General features: G+C 32.0%; 1 protein-coding gene and 1 non-coding gene across 4 annotated transcripts in view; both read left to right on the forward strand.

Annotated features, from left to right (window-relative positions):
• KPNA4 (karyopherin subunit alpha 4) overlaps window positions 1-16743 on the forward strand; it is a 53749-nt gene extending 37006 nt beyond the window's left edge. For all 3 annotated transcript variants that reach the window (XM_015586531.2, XM_006908183.3, XM_025044190.1), the window contains 6 exons: window positions 3955-4083; window positions 5432-5536; window positions 8926-8997; window positions 10126-10288; window positions 12722-12816; window positions 14727-16743. In XM_015586531.2, the coding sequence (XP_015442017.1) occupies window positions 3955-4083; window positions 5432-5536; window positions 8926-8997; window positions 10126-10288; window positions 12722-12816; window positions 14727-14825 (663 nt within the window). In that variant the 3' untranslated portion in view covers window positions 14826-16743. The remainder of the gene's footprint in view (window positions 1-3954; window positions 4084-5431; window positions 5537-8925; window positions 8998-10125; window positions 10289-12721; window positions 12817-14726) is intronic.
• Window positions 4291-4620, forward strand: LOC112476922. The gene has a single exon (XR_003045254.1).
• Window positions 16744-17075: the final 332 nt, after the last annotated feature.

The following is a 17075-nucleotide window of genomic DNA, read 5'->3' on the forward strand; positions in this document are numbered from 1 at the left end:
TACTACAGGTCAGCAAGAAACCTCCCCCCTCTCCCAACCCATCCCCGATTAAAAAAAAAAAAAAGGCAAGTCAACTCCTTTGTAAATTACTGATTAATAATGTAGACCAGGGCAGTTCATTTAGCAGCTTGGGTAGCATCAGAAACGAGTATCGATACTTTTATTTTTCTACTCTTCCTGTTCTCTTTTTTTTCTTCTACTCTCCTGACTCTTCTTATTTTTCTTCCCCATTATCTTTTTTTACTCTCTTCCACTGCACCTGGCAAGTTTAGTTAATGCTTAGCTTCACTGGCACTGTGATAAAGGCTTTGTACTTAAATATGCTGCTTCCTAAATTGTTTCCTGTGAATTATTTTAAATATTTTTCTTTAATTCTGTTTTATTCTTTTATTATTTTTAAACTCTTCTACATATCCAAAAATTATTTTTAGTTCATTGCTTTATCTCAAAGAACCTGCATCTAGAAAGAGCCAAAAAGAGAGAGAGTGAGAAGTTCAGACAAATGTTATAAGAAGTAAGTGTCAGACTACAGTGGTAAAGGGAGATGCAGCAAGCTCTGCCTACCTTTCTGAGGTAAATAGTATGCTTTAATCTTATAATGACTGAGCATCTACAAAGCCCAATAATAGCATAAAGAAAACTATTAACCTAATTCACTATTTCTCAACCCTTCCTGGACATTGAAATCAACTGTGATACTTAAAAAAAATTTTTATATTTCCCTTGCTCAACCTCTAGAGATTCTGTTTCAGTAAATCTGGGCTATTTCCTAGAAAGCTGGGCTTTAAAAAGCTCTTTAGATGATACTCACGTACAGTAGAATGGAGACTTACTGCCTTAAATTTTAGAGCATTTTAAAGATAGAGGGAGTACTTCACTAAATTCAGAAAGCATTTTTTTACATTAAAAAAATTATTTTTAATTATATTTAGTTATTTATTTTTTATTATGGTGATGTTGGTTAACGAAATTCAGTAAGTTTCAGGTATACCATTCAACAGTGAGGCATATATATATTGCATTGTGTGTTCACCGCCCATAGTTAGATTTCTTTCTGTCACATATTTGACCCCGTTTACCCCATCTACCTCCTCCCCCCCACAACGCAGAAAGCGTTGATTAATAGAATAGTTTGTCATTTAGGGGTATCCGTGGCTTATTTTAAATATTCATACTAAGCATTTATTATTAAGTTTGCATTTCTTAATAGTGGTACCTGTATCTTGGTATAGGTTTTTTGTTTGTATTTTGTTTTTATTTTTTCAGAATATATCTTCACTTCTAATACTGGACTTAATTGAGAAAATAGGGCTTGGAATTTTTCTTTAGCTTGCTCTCAAGGAAAGTTAAAGTTCTATACATTACCCGATAACTGATAGAGATTTTTAAAAACATTTTCAACTTTCATACCATAATTTGGGAAAATAGAATAGTGTAATGAACTTTCATGTGGGTTTCCTCTGTACCTCTGCTTACTCTCCACCCCCACAAATTATTTTGATGCAAATCTCTGATATGTAATTTCATCCAGTGTGCATCTCTAAAAAGAAAAGCTATTTTTTAACATAACTATAATATCATTAGACCACTTTAAAAAAATGTTCATGTTAAAATCCAGTCAGTATCCAAATTTTACTGATTGCTTCATATTTTCTTTCATAGTTTGACCAAATCAATATCGAAACAAAGTCGACACATTGCATTAGGTAGCAGTGTCTTTATGTTTTTGTTAGTCTACAACTTTCTTCTTTTTTTTCTTTCCTCTTCTAAATTTGTTTATTAAAGACACTGGGACACTACCAAACACTTTGAAAGAAGTTGAAGAAGACCTAAATAAGTGAAAAGACGTCTATGGATTCATGGATTTGGAAGACTTAGCATTGTTAGGATGCAGTACTTCCCAAATTTATCTACAGATTGAATGCAATTTTTATTAAAATCACAGGTGCCCTTTTTTTTTTTTTTTTTGCAGAAACTTAAATGCTAATCTTGTAAGTTTCTACAATATCCATATAGAAATACAAGGGGCCCAGAGATAGTCAAAACAATCTTAAAAAAGAACAAAGTTTGGGGACTTCTCACTTTTAAAACTTATTATAAATCTAGAGTTAACAAGACTTTGTGATACTGGCATAAAGGTAGACATATAGATCAATGAAATAGAACCAAGACTCCAAAAATAAACCCATACATTTATGATCAATTGATTTTCAACAAGGATGCCAAGAAAATTCAATGAGTAAAGAAAAGTCTTTTCAACAAATTGTGAATCTTCAACAAATGGTGTTGACACTACTGGTTTTCCACAAGTAAAAGAATGAAGTTGGAGCCCCACTTCACACCATATTAAAAAATAATAATTTAAAATGGATCAGACATCTAAATGTAAGAGCTAAAAGTACAAACTTCTTAGAAGAGAACATAGGTGTACATCTTTAGGACCTTGGATTAGGAAGTAGTTTCTTAGATACGACACCACAGTAACCAAGGGAAAAGATAAATTAGACCTTACCCAAATTTAAACTTGTGCTTCTAAGGAAATGAAAAAACATACTATGGAATAGAAGAGAATATTTGCAAATCATATCTCTGAAAAGGGACTTATATCCAAAATACATAAAGAACTCCTTCAACTCAGCAGTAAAAAGACAAATAACCCAATTTAAAAATGGACAAAAGATTTAAATACAGTTTTCCAAAGAAGGCATACAAATGATCAATAAACACATGAGAAAGTTGCTCAACATCGTTAGTCATTAAGGAAATGCAATATCACTGTATACCCACCAGGCCGGCTATAAATCAGGAAGACAGTAACAAGTGTTGGGAAGGATGTTGAGAAAGTAGAATCCTCATGCACTGCTGGCGGGACTGTAAAATTGAACTCTTCGGAATATAGTTCAACAGTACCTCAGAAAGTTAGACATAGTTATATGACCTGACACTTTCACTCTTGGGTATATACCCAAAGGAACTGAAAACACATGTTCACACAAAAAGTTATACACAAATGTTTATGGCTGTATTATTAATAGTCAAAAAGTGGAAACAATCCAAATGTCCATCAACTAATGAATAGTTAAATAAAATGAGGTATATCCATACAGTGAAATATTCTTTGGCCAGAAAAGGGAATAAAGTACTGATACATGGCTACAAAATTGATGGACTTTGAAAGCATATGTTAAAAGAAGTCAAACACAAAAGGCCACCTACTATTTTATTTTAATTATATGACATGTCCAGAATAGGCAGATCCAAAGGGACAGGCATAGTGGTTGACGGCAACCTGGGAGTGAGGATGATGGGAGTTATACTAGGGAGTACAGATATCCTTTTTTTGGGATGATGGAAATGTTCTGGGATTACATAGTACGGGTGCACAACTTTAAATATACTGAAAATCACTGTTTGTACTTCGAAAGGGTGAATTTTGTGTTATGTGAATTATATCTCAATTTTAAAAAACTGGGTTATTTGTCTTGTAGAAGGAAGAGTTAGCCACAAAAAAACTCTTTAACTTAACAGAAAATAATACAACTAAAGAAAAATAATTGATGACTCAAGTTGATGTGATAGTGAAATCTCATATATTAAATAGATTTCTTCAGAGTGGCACTGTTTTTTTGGTTAACTTATTGAAACACTGAATCTAAAATCAAAAGTACTACCTTATTTTCTTTATGGCCCTAATTATTATCTAAAATTATTCTTATTTGTTTATTGATTGACTTCTACAACAGTATAAGATTCATAAGAGCTGGGATTTGTGTTTGACATATTCATTCACTCTTCTGTTTCTAAATCAGTGCCTGACACAACTTGCTCAAAAAGGATGGGTTGGCATGAATGAATGAATGGAATGTATCTTTTATAACCTTCCTAAAACATCTCTGTAGTAAGAAGGAATATTTCACATAGTACAACATCTCATTAAATCTTTTCATGTTTCAGACTGCTGCACTTCGAGCTGTGGGCAACATTGTTACTGGAACTGATGAGCAAACACAAGTAGTTTTGAACTGTGATGCTCTGTCACATTTCCCAGCCCTTCTGACACATCCCAAAGAGAAAATTAATAAAGTAAGTATTTTTAAATACTATCTAATAGCATATAAAATATCAGTAGCTTTCATTTGTTAAATTAGGGACTAAGAACTATCTATAATGATAATTAATATAAGCTGTCATTTAGACATCATGAGAAGATAAAATATTTTACTCTTTATAACATGTCTTAGTATATGATTTTTCATAAATCAGTTGTAAACAGCACACATTTGGCTCTCATGGAAATGATGAAATAGAGATAATTGGGTGTCAAATGTTGTATGATTGGAAATTTTTAAGATGTAAGTTAAGTAATCTAGTTTTAATATTTTATAGATACTTAATAGAGTGTGTGTGTGTGCATGCATGTGCGTATTTGTGGAGGCTATGGAAAGGGGGCACTGACTGGTGATGCTGATATTGGAGTGCATCTGAGGCTGTTGTAGAAATACATGGGTTGTTGATTACAACATTGCCAATGATTATAACCCAAGAACAGCTCACCAAAGTAGCCTGGCACCCTAAAATCTCTAACAGGTTCATTAAATGTGGTCCTGTGATCTGATCCAAAAGAGCCTACTGCACACTAGCTAATACTAAGTTTTTGGAGTAAAATTTGCTTTACTAGTTTCTTAAAATGGAGAAAATGTTTCAATTTATTAAGTTTGGTAAATTATAGTAAAGTTCTACATAGGATGTTAAGTAGATATTTTGCTTTATTTTATGCTAACTGGTTTCAGTGTACATTTATTATCTATGAAACTTGTAAAAGACTTGTAAACGTCTTGGCGAAAATAGCACCATTGTGGTGAAAAGGGTAGCATTAAAAGATCATTAAGGTAGACCAATAAAGCAATCAAACATCTGGTTCTGCTTTAGCTCTTGAGAGAAGTGGTGCAGCAAATGACAATTACAAATAAGTATATTTAAACAATACACTTTCATTTTTCATATCTCAGTTATCATATTGAGATTTAGCTGCTTTGGTTAAGACTCTTGATCAGAATATAATAGAAAATAAAACATTATGTGAAGGGATGCTGAATCTTGCTTACAGTAGTTTTAGAATTTGTATTACAGCTTATTGGCTCCTTAGTATTTATTTATTCAGCCAACCTTCTTTTGAGTTTTAGTGTTTGAGAAATTGCTTTCAAGAATTTTCTAGAAGGATTAGTTCTCTATAACTTGGATTAGGGCCATTAGCAATTTGTCCAAAGAAAATATGAAAAAGGCATAGAGGAGTTGAGATTACTAAAACTTTTATTAGGGAACTCATTCCATAATAAATCATTCGGACATTGTAGTGAACGTGAGTTTTTTTTCAGTTCAGATGCAGATTTTGTTTTTTAATGAGAAATATTGAAGGGATCTTGTTCTACAGGAAGCAGTGTGGTTCCTCTCTAACATCACCGCAGGAAATCAGCAGCAGGTTCAGGCAGTAATTGATGCCAATCTTGTCCCAATGATAATACACCTTTTGGATAAGGTAAGAAAAATCATCTTGTATGTATCTGAGTAAGAGTACAGGGGTTTAAATTTAACAAATTATGTGACTATATTCTCTTCATTTATTTAATTAGAATCTGTACAGTTGCATGAATATTACAGCAAAGTGGTATTACTATTAAAACTCTTCAAACCCAGCAGTTTTTATATACAAAAAACATTTCAGGAACCCCGGCCCTTCCTCTGTATCTTTCTTTTACCAAAATTATCATTATCCTGGGATTTTTTAAACATTCATATTATACTACTGATTATACATGCTTGCATATCAATAATTTAATACAATAATTTAATACTGAGCACTTTAAATATATTATCTCATTTAATACTATGAGTTAAAAATTATCCCCATTTTACAGATGAAGAAACTGGTATAGACAAATAAATTGCCCAAGATCAAACAGCAAGTATGCTGTTTGTTCATATGCTGTTTATTCATATGCTGTATCATATCTCATGTATACATTAATGTTTGGGAAAGAGACAATTTAAAATGTCACAATCACAGCATGAGGGTTTTTTCTGAATACTGATCTGTAATTAAATAGATAATATCTATCTTATTTTCCTCCTTGTTTACTATACATTGGTAGTAGAAGCTACTTTCCTATAACCTGATAGATCAGGCTTAAGATTTAGGCAAGAATGTTTAAGCACTACTCTGTGTTTCCTAATGATTCACATCAGGAGACAGGTAATATCTGTTCTATATCTAGTGATACTAAAATTGATGAGTGAGCTCAGGTGTTCTCGGCCTACTGCAGCTGCTTATTATAAAGTTACCCGTCAATCTTTCTAATGGTTTTTAGGCATTCAGTGATGATCATTGCCTGGATCCCTTATTTTACTACAAAATGGCGACTTTCTAACTCTGTTATTCTTTATGGATTAGCCATTATTCTTCAATCAGGAGCTTTTTCTTTCCACTATTGGTTTATACAGAAACATATTTCATATAGGAAAAGCAAGATTAACGCTTAATTCTTGCTCATTATCACAATCTCAAAAGGAGACTAGGGTAGAGTTTTTAGTGTCATTAGGAAATTATGGATTTTTTTAATATTTTTTTATAAGTTTTAGTTTGTTATAGTTCTTTCTGACACTTGGGTTGTTCCTTGACCAATGGGAACCTCTTAAATTTGGTATCTGTGGTTGTTTTTTTTTATGTTACCCAAGTAGTTTTTGAGAGCTTCCTGTCTTTTGGATATGACTTGATTCCCAGGCTTATCTTTTACATTTTCTGATCTAGATCTTGAGTAAACTATTTCTCCCAGGTGTTCGTTCTTGTAGCAAATGATATTTAAGGATCATAGTTCAGGTGCTAAGGATGATCAAAGTTGTCATTGTTTCTAGGCCTGAGAGAACAAAATAGGTGAGTTTTTTTTTTAGAAAGTGAAAAATATATTGTAATGTGAACATGAGAATTTGTAAGAAACAAATCATGAATGAAAGGAAGCTGTTGGATATTACCAGCTATTTATGATAACCATGTTTTTATTTTCACTTCTTTGATATCATATTTTCATCTCTTTTGTGCTGGAATCTTCCTAGAAAAATTGAGGATATATTGAGATATGTAATATAAAATCTATCAAAATAACAAGACCACATTGCCAGTAACATGACTCTGTCATTTCTGAGATTTCTTTGAGGGTTTTTGTCTTTGGCATATATTCCATCAGTGATGTACTTAAAAATAATGTGACACTTGAAATAATTCCTGTATGAATGGTTAAACCACCAACTTGATATACAGTTAGATTATTTGTTTTTTATTTGGGAAAATAACTTTAGCTTTTTTTTTAATTTAGTTTCTGGTTATATAAAGCATTTATATGGTTTCCAAGTAAAAACCATGTACCTTATTTTAGGTATGGACACAGAGGACTCACTTATATTTCTGTCCATTTCTCACTGTTGTCTCCATTCCTTTACAAATGATCATTTTTATTAGTTTTTGGTTTATTCTTCCATTCTTTAAGTATAAGCAAATGCCTATGTACATACCTAGTCCCACCCTTCCTTACACAGAAGGTAGACTTCCATATATTCTTCTTGCATTGCTTTTTTAAAAATATTTTTTTAAAAAATATATCCTGATCACATGTAGAGAGATCCCTTATTCTTTCTTTTTTTTTTTTTCACTTCCGTTACAGCTGCATAGTACTCCACTGTATGGATGTGCTATAATGTATTCAACCAATTTATTATTTTATGATATTTAAGATGTTTCTAGTGTTTTGCTGTTAAGTAGTACTTTAAAGAATAGTTTGTAAGTTTTTTCCATGTTTTTTACCAGGTTATATTTGGAATTACTAGATCTACAGATAGTCATATATGTAAATTTTGCTATATAATGCCCATTCCCCTCTATAAAGATTGTGCCAGGGAGCAGAGGGAGGTAGAGGTAAAAGGGGTCAAATATTTGGTGGCAGAAGGAAATTTAACTTTAGGCGGTGATCACAACACAATATACATATGATATATTATCGAATTGTATACTTGAAGCCTGTTTGATATTATTAAACAGTGTTGCCCTAGTAATTTTAATTTTAAAAAAGGGCTGTACCATTTTGTACTCTTACCAACCTTACTGACAGATATTTGGATTTGATGAGTAGATACTTCACCTGCAGTTTTAATTTTCATTCCTATTTGCATACATTTTTTTTCTCAGTATATCATAAGCATTTTTCCAAGTTGCTAGTCTTCTTAATATTTAATAACTGGTTATTATTTCATTCAGTAGATTTACTGTAATTAGTCAATTATTCCCTGTTGAGAATTTGAGTTGCTTTTACTTTTTAACTATTAAGTGCTACTAAGACATTATATGATAGAAACATAATATTACTTTGTTTTAAATTATTGATAAGTTCTCAAAGGTGAGATTACTAAATCATACAAATGACTTTTTAAATGATGTTTAAATATATTTTTCAATTTGTACTTGAAAAGCAATATATGAGATAGTGTTTTATCAAAGTCTTAATTGAGGGCATTATCATTTTTAAAGCTTATATGTTTAAAAGAATATTTTAACTTGATATTTCTTTGATTAAAGTGAAATTGTACATTTTCTCATTGTTTTTTTACTAATTTTATTTTATCCCTGACTTCCATTAATCTGATATTATTGAACATTAATACATATCAATCAATTTGGTGCTAGCAGACTTTACAAAAACAAGTGCCTTTTGTTGAGGATAAATTGGGTCCAAAGACTTATCTTAATAAATAAAAATTATGTGTGCATATAGAAAGGCTAGAAGTAAACTTGAGGGGAAAAGCAGTTGAAAAATCATTTCAGAAAACATTTTTCCCATTTATCTTATATTGCAGTTTATTTCCTTTGCTTTGCTTTTACAGGGGGATTTTGGCACTCAGAAAGAAGCTGCTTGGGCCATAAGTAACTTAACAATTAGTGGAAGGAAAGATCAAGTAAGTTCAGCTTTTATTTATTTCTCAAAACTGGTAAAATAACAGTATAGGTGATTGAAGATTTAGGTTTTAGTAAAACATAATTTAAAATAATAGCAACAGACATTCTGTAATTTTTTTTCAGAAGAAAGTGTCACCTTGACTTCTTTGAGTTATATTACATAAATGAAATACAAGTGTTCTCTTTTCAACTTGGCCTACAGGAATTTTCTAATCCATTGTAATATTGAAGCACTTGTAGTCAGGGTTGTTTTTTGTTTTTGTTTTTGTTTTTTCCTTTAACAGTATTAAGAAAAAAAACAGGACTTTTTAGGTGAATTGAGCAGAATGAAACTGGCTCACAGATTCTCCTAACAAATGAACAACAAAATTTACCAGGCCCTGTGTAGAGACTAAACTCAACAAAAAGACTTGGAGCTAGAGTGAGGAATGTGTGGTGCCTAGGGCATAAAATTTAAAGAGGCATTCACTCTTGAGTTGGGCAAGTGACATTGTGTCAACTGGCAAAAGAAAATGAGTTTTAAAGGTCCCAGGTATGTTTCGCAGGTAGTTTAAAAAGATAAATTTGGAACTGATAAACAATAAACTGACAGTTGTCACAAATAACCTGTTGACTGATGGTGAGCATTGAATCCACTTAATTACAGATAAAAAGCAGACTATAAATATAATACATGAAAATAACAAAATAAAAAAATGATAGAAAAATATTATGAAAATATTACCTAACCAATTGAAGGTGGCCAGGAATATGAGGCTACTAAAGAGCTAATGGATGTACTCACATTGAAAAATTAGTTTTTTAAAATACCATCCAGCCTCTTAACTAATTTTTTAATTTCTTAATATTAAAGAGGAAAGGATCTTTGAAAGTAGTACTCCTTGTGGCAAAGAAATGTTTCCTATAAAGTTGAGTTATTCATTTTCAACTTTATTTTTTCTTCTAAGTTCAAGATAAATAAATTTCATGAAAAAGAAATGAGAGTTGGGTTAGTATAGTCTAACAGCATGTGAGAGATGAGGTCATATTTCATGCTCAAAATTTTAAAGTCAGAATTTTTCCAGTGAAATAATATGATACACAGCGTTCACTTACCTTTATTATATCATAGTGTTTTTGTTCTTCAGGTGGCCTACCTAATCCAACAAAATGTTATTCCACCTTTTTGCAACTTGCTGACTGTAAAAGATGCACAAGTTGTACAAGTGGTACTCGATGGATTAAGTAATATATTAAAAATGGCTGAAGATGAGGCAGAAACCATAGCCAATCTTATAGAAGAATGTGGAGGTAAGTTTATCATAAGCTATTATTACACATTTTAATGCTTTTTTAACTACTTTTATTTTCTGACTAATATAGCACTTCTGTATTTTTCTGTCTTAGATAATCAAGTAACAGAATAAAGTAAACACTATGTTCTATATTTACAGTTCTGCTCAGCTTCTTGCATATGCTTAGGTAACTGAATTGCTGCCATATAGAATAGGCACTGTACTCTAAGGTACTTGGAAAATGTGGTAAACAAGACACAGTTCTTCCATATAGAATAGGCGCTGTACTCTAAGGTACTTGGAAGATGTGGTAAACAAGACACAGTTCTGCCCACAAGACATGTAGTCTAGTCATGGAGATAAATATGAACTGATTTAATGTGCTAATTACCCTAATAGAAATATACAACAAAATGAAATACCTAATCCATCCTGGAAGAAGCAGGAAGTGACACCTGAGCTGGATTTTGAGAGATGAATAAGGATTAATAAAGTAAAAAGGGATGAAAGGTGTTCCAGGCAGAGATAACACCATGAGCAAAGTCTGAGGTGAGAAATAGCATTCAGCAAATTATAAGCAGTTCAGTGTTGCTGAATCACAAAGTATGGTGTAGAAACTGCCAAAAGATGAAGCTTAAGACATAGACAATAAGCAGGCTCCTGCAGTCTTATGAGCTCTGTTGCACAGCAAATACTTTATTCTATAGGGCAGTAGTTCCCAAATCTGGCTATGTACCAGAGCCACCTGGAATGTAAACAACACGTCTTATTAGCTTTCTAGAATTAACAAATACATGTAATGTGGCTGTGGGACAAAATGTAAATGTTATCAACCCAGCTAAGCATAAAAGTAAAGGTATTTCTGAGAAAAGTTGAGAAATAATGAAGGGAGAGGTAACAATAAGAGTAGGAGAACCACATCTTCAACTTACTTGGTGGAGGAGTTCAGAGGCTTGAAAATAAGTAAGAAATAAGTATTTTTAAAGTTATTAAAATGACATGGAATAACAAAAAAATAATGTGTAACTAAGTTAAGAACAGAAGATGGAGAATAGTGTTAGAGAACTAATTAGATAGTGAGTACCAGAAAAATTTTTTAAAAGTTAAAAATAGTTTACTTTTTTAATCACGTGAACATTTTAATTATGAAATTTTTATTTTTACATATTAAAATTAAAATATAGATCTTGAACGTTGCCTAACTCACTAGAGGCGAGGCCCAGAAATCTATATCTTATAAGCTTCCCAATGGATTCTGCCATAGGGTATGAGAAGCCACTGCAGGATTTTATTTGGTAAGCCATTAGTATGTTTAGATGGAGCATGAATATCAGAGGAATGGGACTCACAGGAGACAGGAGGCAGGAAACTAGTTAAAGTATATAGTGGTTGGACCACAGTAAATGAAGGCACTGATGATAGAGACAAAGGGGAGATCACAAGATTCAAGAAATGGATAGACTGAAGTTTTTGAGATTTGATTGTAGAGTATTGAGGGAAAGGGGAACTTAGGTTTTCTCTCAGATTTCAAATTGTTGTTATCACCAAGTAAGCATAGAGAAGAAAAATCATTTTGAGTAAAGGCAAATAGCAAATTGTGTTCTGGACAGTTCTAGTTTTAGGTACCTGGTAGAATTTCACATCCTGGTAGAATTATCATATAGACATTTAAATTTTATACATCTGAAGCTGTAGACGAGCAGTCCTCGGCCTACATTAGCAGCTAAATTTTTTAATCGAAGGGCCCAATAAGTAGAGTGTATAGAGTGAGAAATGAGCCCAAAACAACTTCTGCCATTTAAGGAATAGAGGAGGAACATTCATGAAAGGGCAATTTCACTTTATTTCAGAGACCTTAAAATTATTAGTCCTAAAAAAAGCAAAGCAAGATCTAATTTGCATATCAACAGGTTAAGTTTATGTTTCTTGTGTTTTTGCCTATGATTTAATAAACTCATTAATGCTTACAGGGAAATTTTATTTTCTCCTGAAATACTGTGATCTTAATCATTTTACATTATTCTTAACATATGTCTTAACATTTGTATATATTGATCACCAGTATTTTAAATTTTTTTCATACATCCTGACTAGAAAAACTTGGCAGATACTAGAAAGAAACAATCTGCTTTTAACAAAGAGCAATTTTACATGTTATTAATCCTTATAAACATTGGTTGTATATAGTATTCTGCTGAATAGATACATGTCCTATTGCTAACTTAATCATTTATATGCATTTAAACCACTCAGGTTGTTAAATTTTTTAAGTTAAATATGCTATATCTGTGCATAAAATCTTTTTATTTTAAGATTCACCTTTTTAGTAGATTCCCCAAAATTGTAGATTTGCAGTTCAAAAATTGTATTATTTAGTTCCAAGATTATAACTTTTTTGTCACTACTTTTTAAATACTATCGTTGTTTCACTTCATAAAATCTCTTGCAGGACTGGAGAAAATTGAACAACTTCAAAATCATGAAAATGAAGACATCTACAAATTGGCCTATGAGATCATTGATCAGTTCTTCTCTTCAGATGATGTATTTAATAACTTTCTAGTTTTCTTGATCTTATGTATAAACTTAAGTCTGGATGAAATAATATAGTAAGCTAGGACATACATGTATATATTTTTGGAGGGAATAGAATTAAAATAGATATGACAGAATTGTCACTTATTTCATAAACAGTTATTTTAATACTTTAGAGTCTCGGGGCATTCAGAGGAGTACTAACTCTAATGGCAAAAAAGTTAAGGATTTTTTTTGACACAGGACAGGTCAAGCTTTATTTTCAACTTGTCTTTATCGTTCTTACATTTTATATTTTTAATAGCATAACATGTTTATAAACAAAACGGTGTTACTAGTATATCCTATAATAAATCCTTTATGACAATAGTTAATATTTGACTATATCCTGTTATTTTTAGTTGGTGACCAGAAACAAATATGAAGATAGATAGATAAAATCAAAATAATAAATCATCAAGAAATATAAGTTACTATATAACATAAGGAATAGTGTACAAAAGTATCTTCAGGTTGTCAGTATATGGTAGTTGAAATTAAAGCATTAACTTATTTTTAGTATTGCCTCTTTGGAAAAGTTAATTTAAAATTAAAGCAGTTATTCCTCAGAAAATTTTAATCATTAAATACAGCTACCAGTAAATTTCTTAAATGATTTTCTCAACTCTTTAAAGAATAAGTCTTATACCACAAACTTTTCCACATTATCAAAAAAAAAAAAAAAAATGGAATATCATTACACATTTTGTTAAGCATGTATTGTTCAAACATTAACCTGACAAAATACGATTTACATGCCACATAATGACATTTCAGTCAGCAATGGACCACATATACGAACCTGGTCCTATAACATAATGATAGAGCTGAAAAATTCCTATTGCCTAGTGACAACAAAGCCATCACAACATTGTACCACAATGCATTCATTACTCAGGTGTTTGTGGTGATGCTAGTGTAAACAAACCTACAGCACCACCAGTCTTATAAAAGCAAAGCACATACAATTACAGTAGTGAGTTATATCATCTAGGTTTGTTTAAGTGTACTCTTTGATGTTCACACAATGATGAAATCACCTAACAACGCATTTCTCAGAACATATCCCCGTCGTTAAGCAGCACATGACTATACTGGAAAATTGTTGAGTCTTAGAGAAGGTCAAGTTATCTAGATTATCAAGTCCGTTAGATAATCAAGTCTTATTTAGAATATAATGCAGATAAATCAAATAAAATTTAGAAAAAGCATATTTTTTCAGGGTGGCTTTTATCACACATCTTAAAAGTTGGATTTTTGGAAGTCGTAATTTACAATTACATATATACAAGGCCTTATGATTTCTAATACATCAACATGCAGTTCTTTGTTATTCTCTAACATTGTGAAAAGAATAATTCAGATGATGCACATATTTATAGGAACTACACTGTAGGCTCATAATTTTATGATATTTCCAAAAAGAACCTGTAGAAATAAAACATATAGGATATTATTTATCCATTGTTACAGAGCTATTTTACTATTTTAAACCCAAATGTCATTTGTCTTCAATTGCTATTTTAAAATTAACCAAAGATTACAATTTAAAAGTGGTAGCATTAATTTTATTAATGTCATCAACTTTATTTGCCCAGGTACAAGGGAAATTATAGTGAGCATCCTCTCAGTTTAAGATGGAGACCCATCTCCAATTTATTATTTCTGTTTCATTTTTTTGGAAAATATCCATATTGTTTCCTCTCATTTCGGTGGCCTTAAGAAGAAGCCTTTACAAAATATTTCAGCTTTCTAAAGGGATGGTAGGACAGTGTTGGCATTCATTACCTCTCTCATACTTTTTTAGGGGAAAATAGGATATTACTATAATGCTATTTATGTATACTTCAAAACTAATCATCTTTTTTTCTCCCCCTTAGATTGATGAAGATCCTAGCCTTGTTCCAGAGGCAATACAAGGTGGAACATTTGGTTTCAATTCATCTGCCAACGTACCAACAGAAGGGTTCCAGTTTTAGAAAAATGTTGTGGAAGTTAGGTACAATGCAGCACTGAGATATATATATATACATATATATAAAAAGGTTGATCCATCAAGCTTGGCTCATGGGATCTGCTGCTGCATTAAATCGGGAAAGAAAATGTGAAGATTTCATTTGGAATCACAGAAAAGGCCCAAATGAGGTCAAGATGGCGAGTGGGTGCGAATGAGAATGAGTGGCAAAATGTAACGAAAACTTTACATGAATGCTTATTTAGGTTGTTCAAAGTAAAAAGGGCTACAGGTCACAGATCTTCAGTGCCTGAGAAGGAACATTGATTGACTTACTCTATATCAATTGAGAGTAAAATGCAGTACTGTCATCTTCAAGCCTTGTAAGCATAAAAGAGAATAAGATGCCCATATAAGTGAGCCAAGGCCTTGCTATGAAGCAGTGTGTGAATGGACAATGTTGAATGAATGTCTGGCTCAGTGATAGGGAGCCAGGTTCATCTTTCAAATCTAGGGCTCTTCACTCATGAAGCAGACTCCTAGTCCTGGAGTGACTGTGTACGAGAGTATGGTTGTGGTGCTGTATGTGAACGCATGCAAGCTTGATTCGCCTTCAGGGGGCTGATAACCTAGTAAATCATCAAAATGAGATCATAAGTGTTAATGTACACTGGACACGAAAACAAAGACCGGTTTAGCAGCAGACATTGGTTTACTCTGCAGCCTGTGTTTTCTATTACCCCTTCCCTTCTCCCATCCCCCTCCTTTTTTTTCTTTTTCTTTTAGGTTTTTTTTTCTTTTTTCTTTTTTTTTTTTTTGTTTGTTTGTTTTTAGTTTTTATCTACTTTACCTAGTATGGCTTTTTAGTTGCTTCTCAAGTCAGAAAACTTTTCAGGAAGGTTTCCCTGTGCATTTGCACCAGATGAATGTTTGATGCTATGAAAAGCTTTCCATATCATCAAAACTAATTTGTGTAGATTTTTGCATGGAAAAAAATCATAAATTTCCCTCAAAATAGAATGTGTTGCAGTACACAAGTTGCCATAATAGTATAAAACAGTAAAATGTGCTTTAAAAAGCCATCCTTTTCATTTTCAGAGATAACATAAAGATCTTTGCATGAGGTAAATCTACAGCATAGTTCATTTTTAGATTTTGTTGAGTCCTGTAAAGAAGAAGAAGAGTTTCAGTTGTGGTAGAATACCGTGCTGTGTTTAAATGTTATTTGTTTTCAAACTTTGTTTTCTATGAAAATGATATGGAAACTTCTAAAATGGAATTTGGTGCATATGTACTGCTGAATAAAGACCGATGAAGAGGTTTGAATAGATGTACAAATCAAGTAATGGTTTGAACCTTTAATAATATGCCTAATCTGTTCAATTGTTTTAGAATCTTTTTATCTTAGATGTAGGCAGCCATGAACAATCTATTTTGAGCCACTTTAGGGAGAAAACTTTGTATTTTTAAAACTTGCATAAAAGTTATGCAAGTGGTTTTTATAAATTGGAATAATACCTCAGTTTTGAGGTTATGCACACTAAATTAAATGTGACATAAATTAATTTGTACAAAAAGAACTCTTTATAAGGTGGCTCATTGTAGGAAATCCTGTGCCTTCCCCTTTGAGCACAAGTGTTGCATGAACAACAGTTTGCTATAAGAAACATACCAGATTAGCCACCATTAGCATCTATATCTACTTTGTGTTTAAAAATCAACTGGTAATTCTGAAACACTGTAGAATGGATAAAAATTATTTTGTGATCATAACTCTTTGTTGAACTAGAGTATTTTTGCAGCATTCCTTGTCATCAAAAACATGGTTAAAGTTTAAAACTAGAAGCAGCAGAAAACTAGCTTGTAAAATTTATCCAAGTAGAGTGCAGGCTAGGCTGTCTTGGGGAAATAAACATTAAAACTTAAAGCAATGTTTTACATGAGGTGTGTGTGTGTGTGTGCTGTCTGGATTTTTTTATACGTATTAATGTCAAGTTAGAGTATAACTCAGTGGATTATATTAGCTTATCTCTCTTAAGTTTTTGACCTAGAATCAACATAACAAGATAATTCTTAAATTCTGTAATATCAACATAGAACTAATATTCTAACCCACTGAATTTGTTCAGGTGACACCATCTGTGCTTCTGCTTTCTCCCAGTCCAAACCAAGGTTTTGACCTCTCTTCATTCTTCCACCAAAATGGACTAATATAGACAACTCGAGCTATATTTTGAGTATATACTGTAACTTCAACATATGGCTCCAAATACAG

This window comes from Pteropus alecto, unplaced genomic scaffold, assembly GCF_000325575.1.
Source record: "Pteropus alecto unplaced genomic scaffold, ASM32557v1 scaffold81, whole genome shotgun sequence".
In the NCBI taxonomy this organism is placed as follows: Eukaryota; Metazoa; Chordata; class Mammalia; order Chiroptera; family Pteropodidae; genus Pteropus; species Pteropus alecto.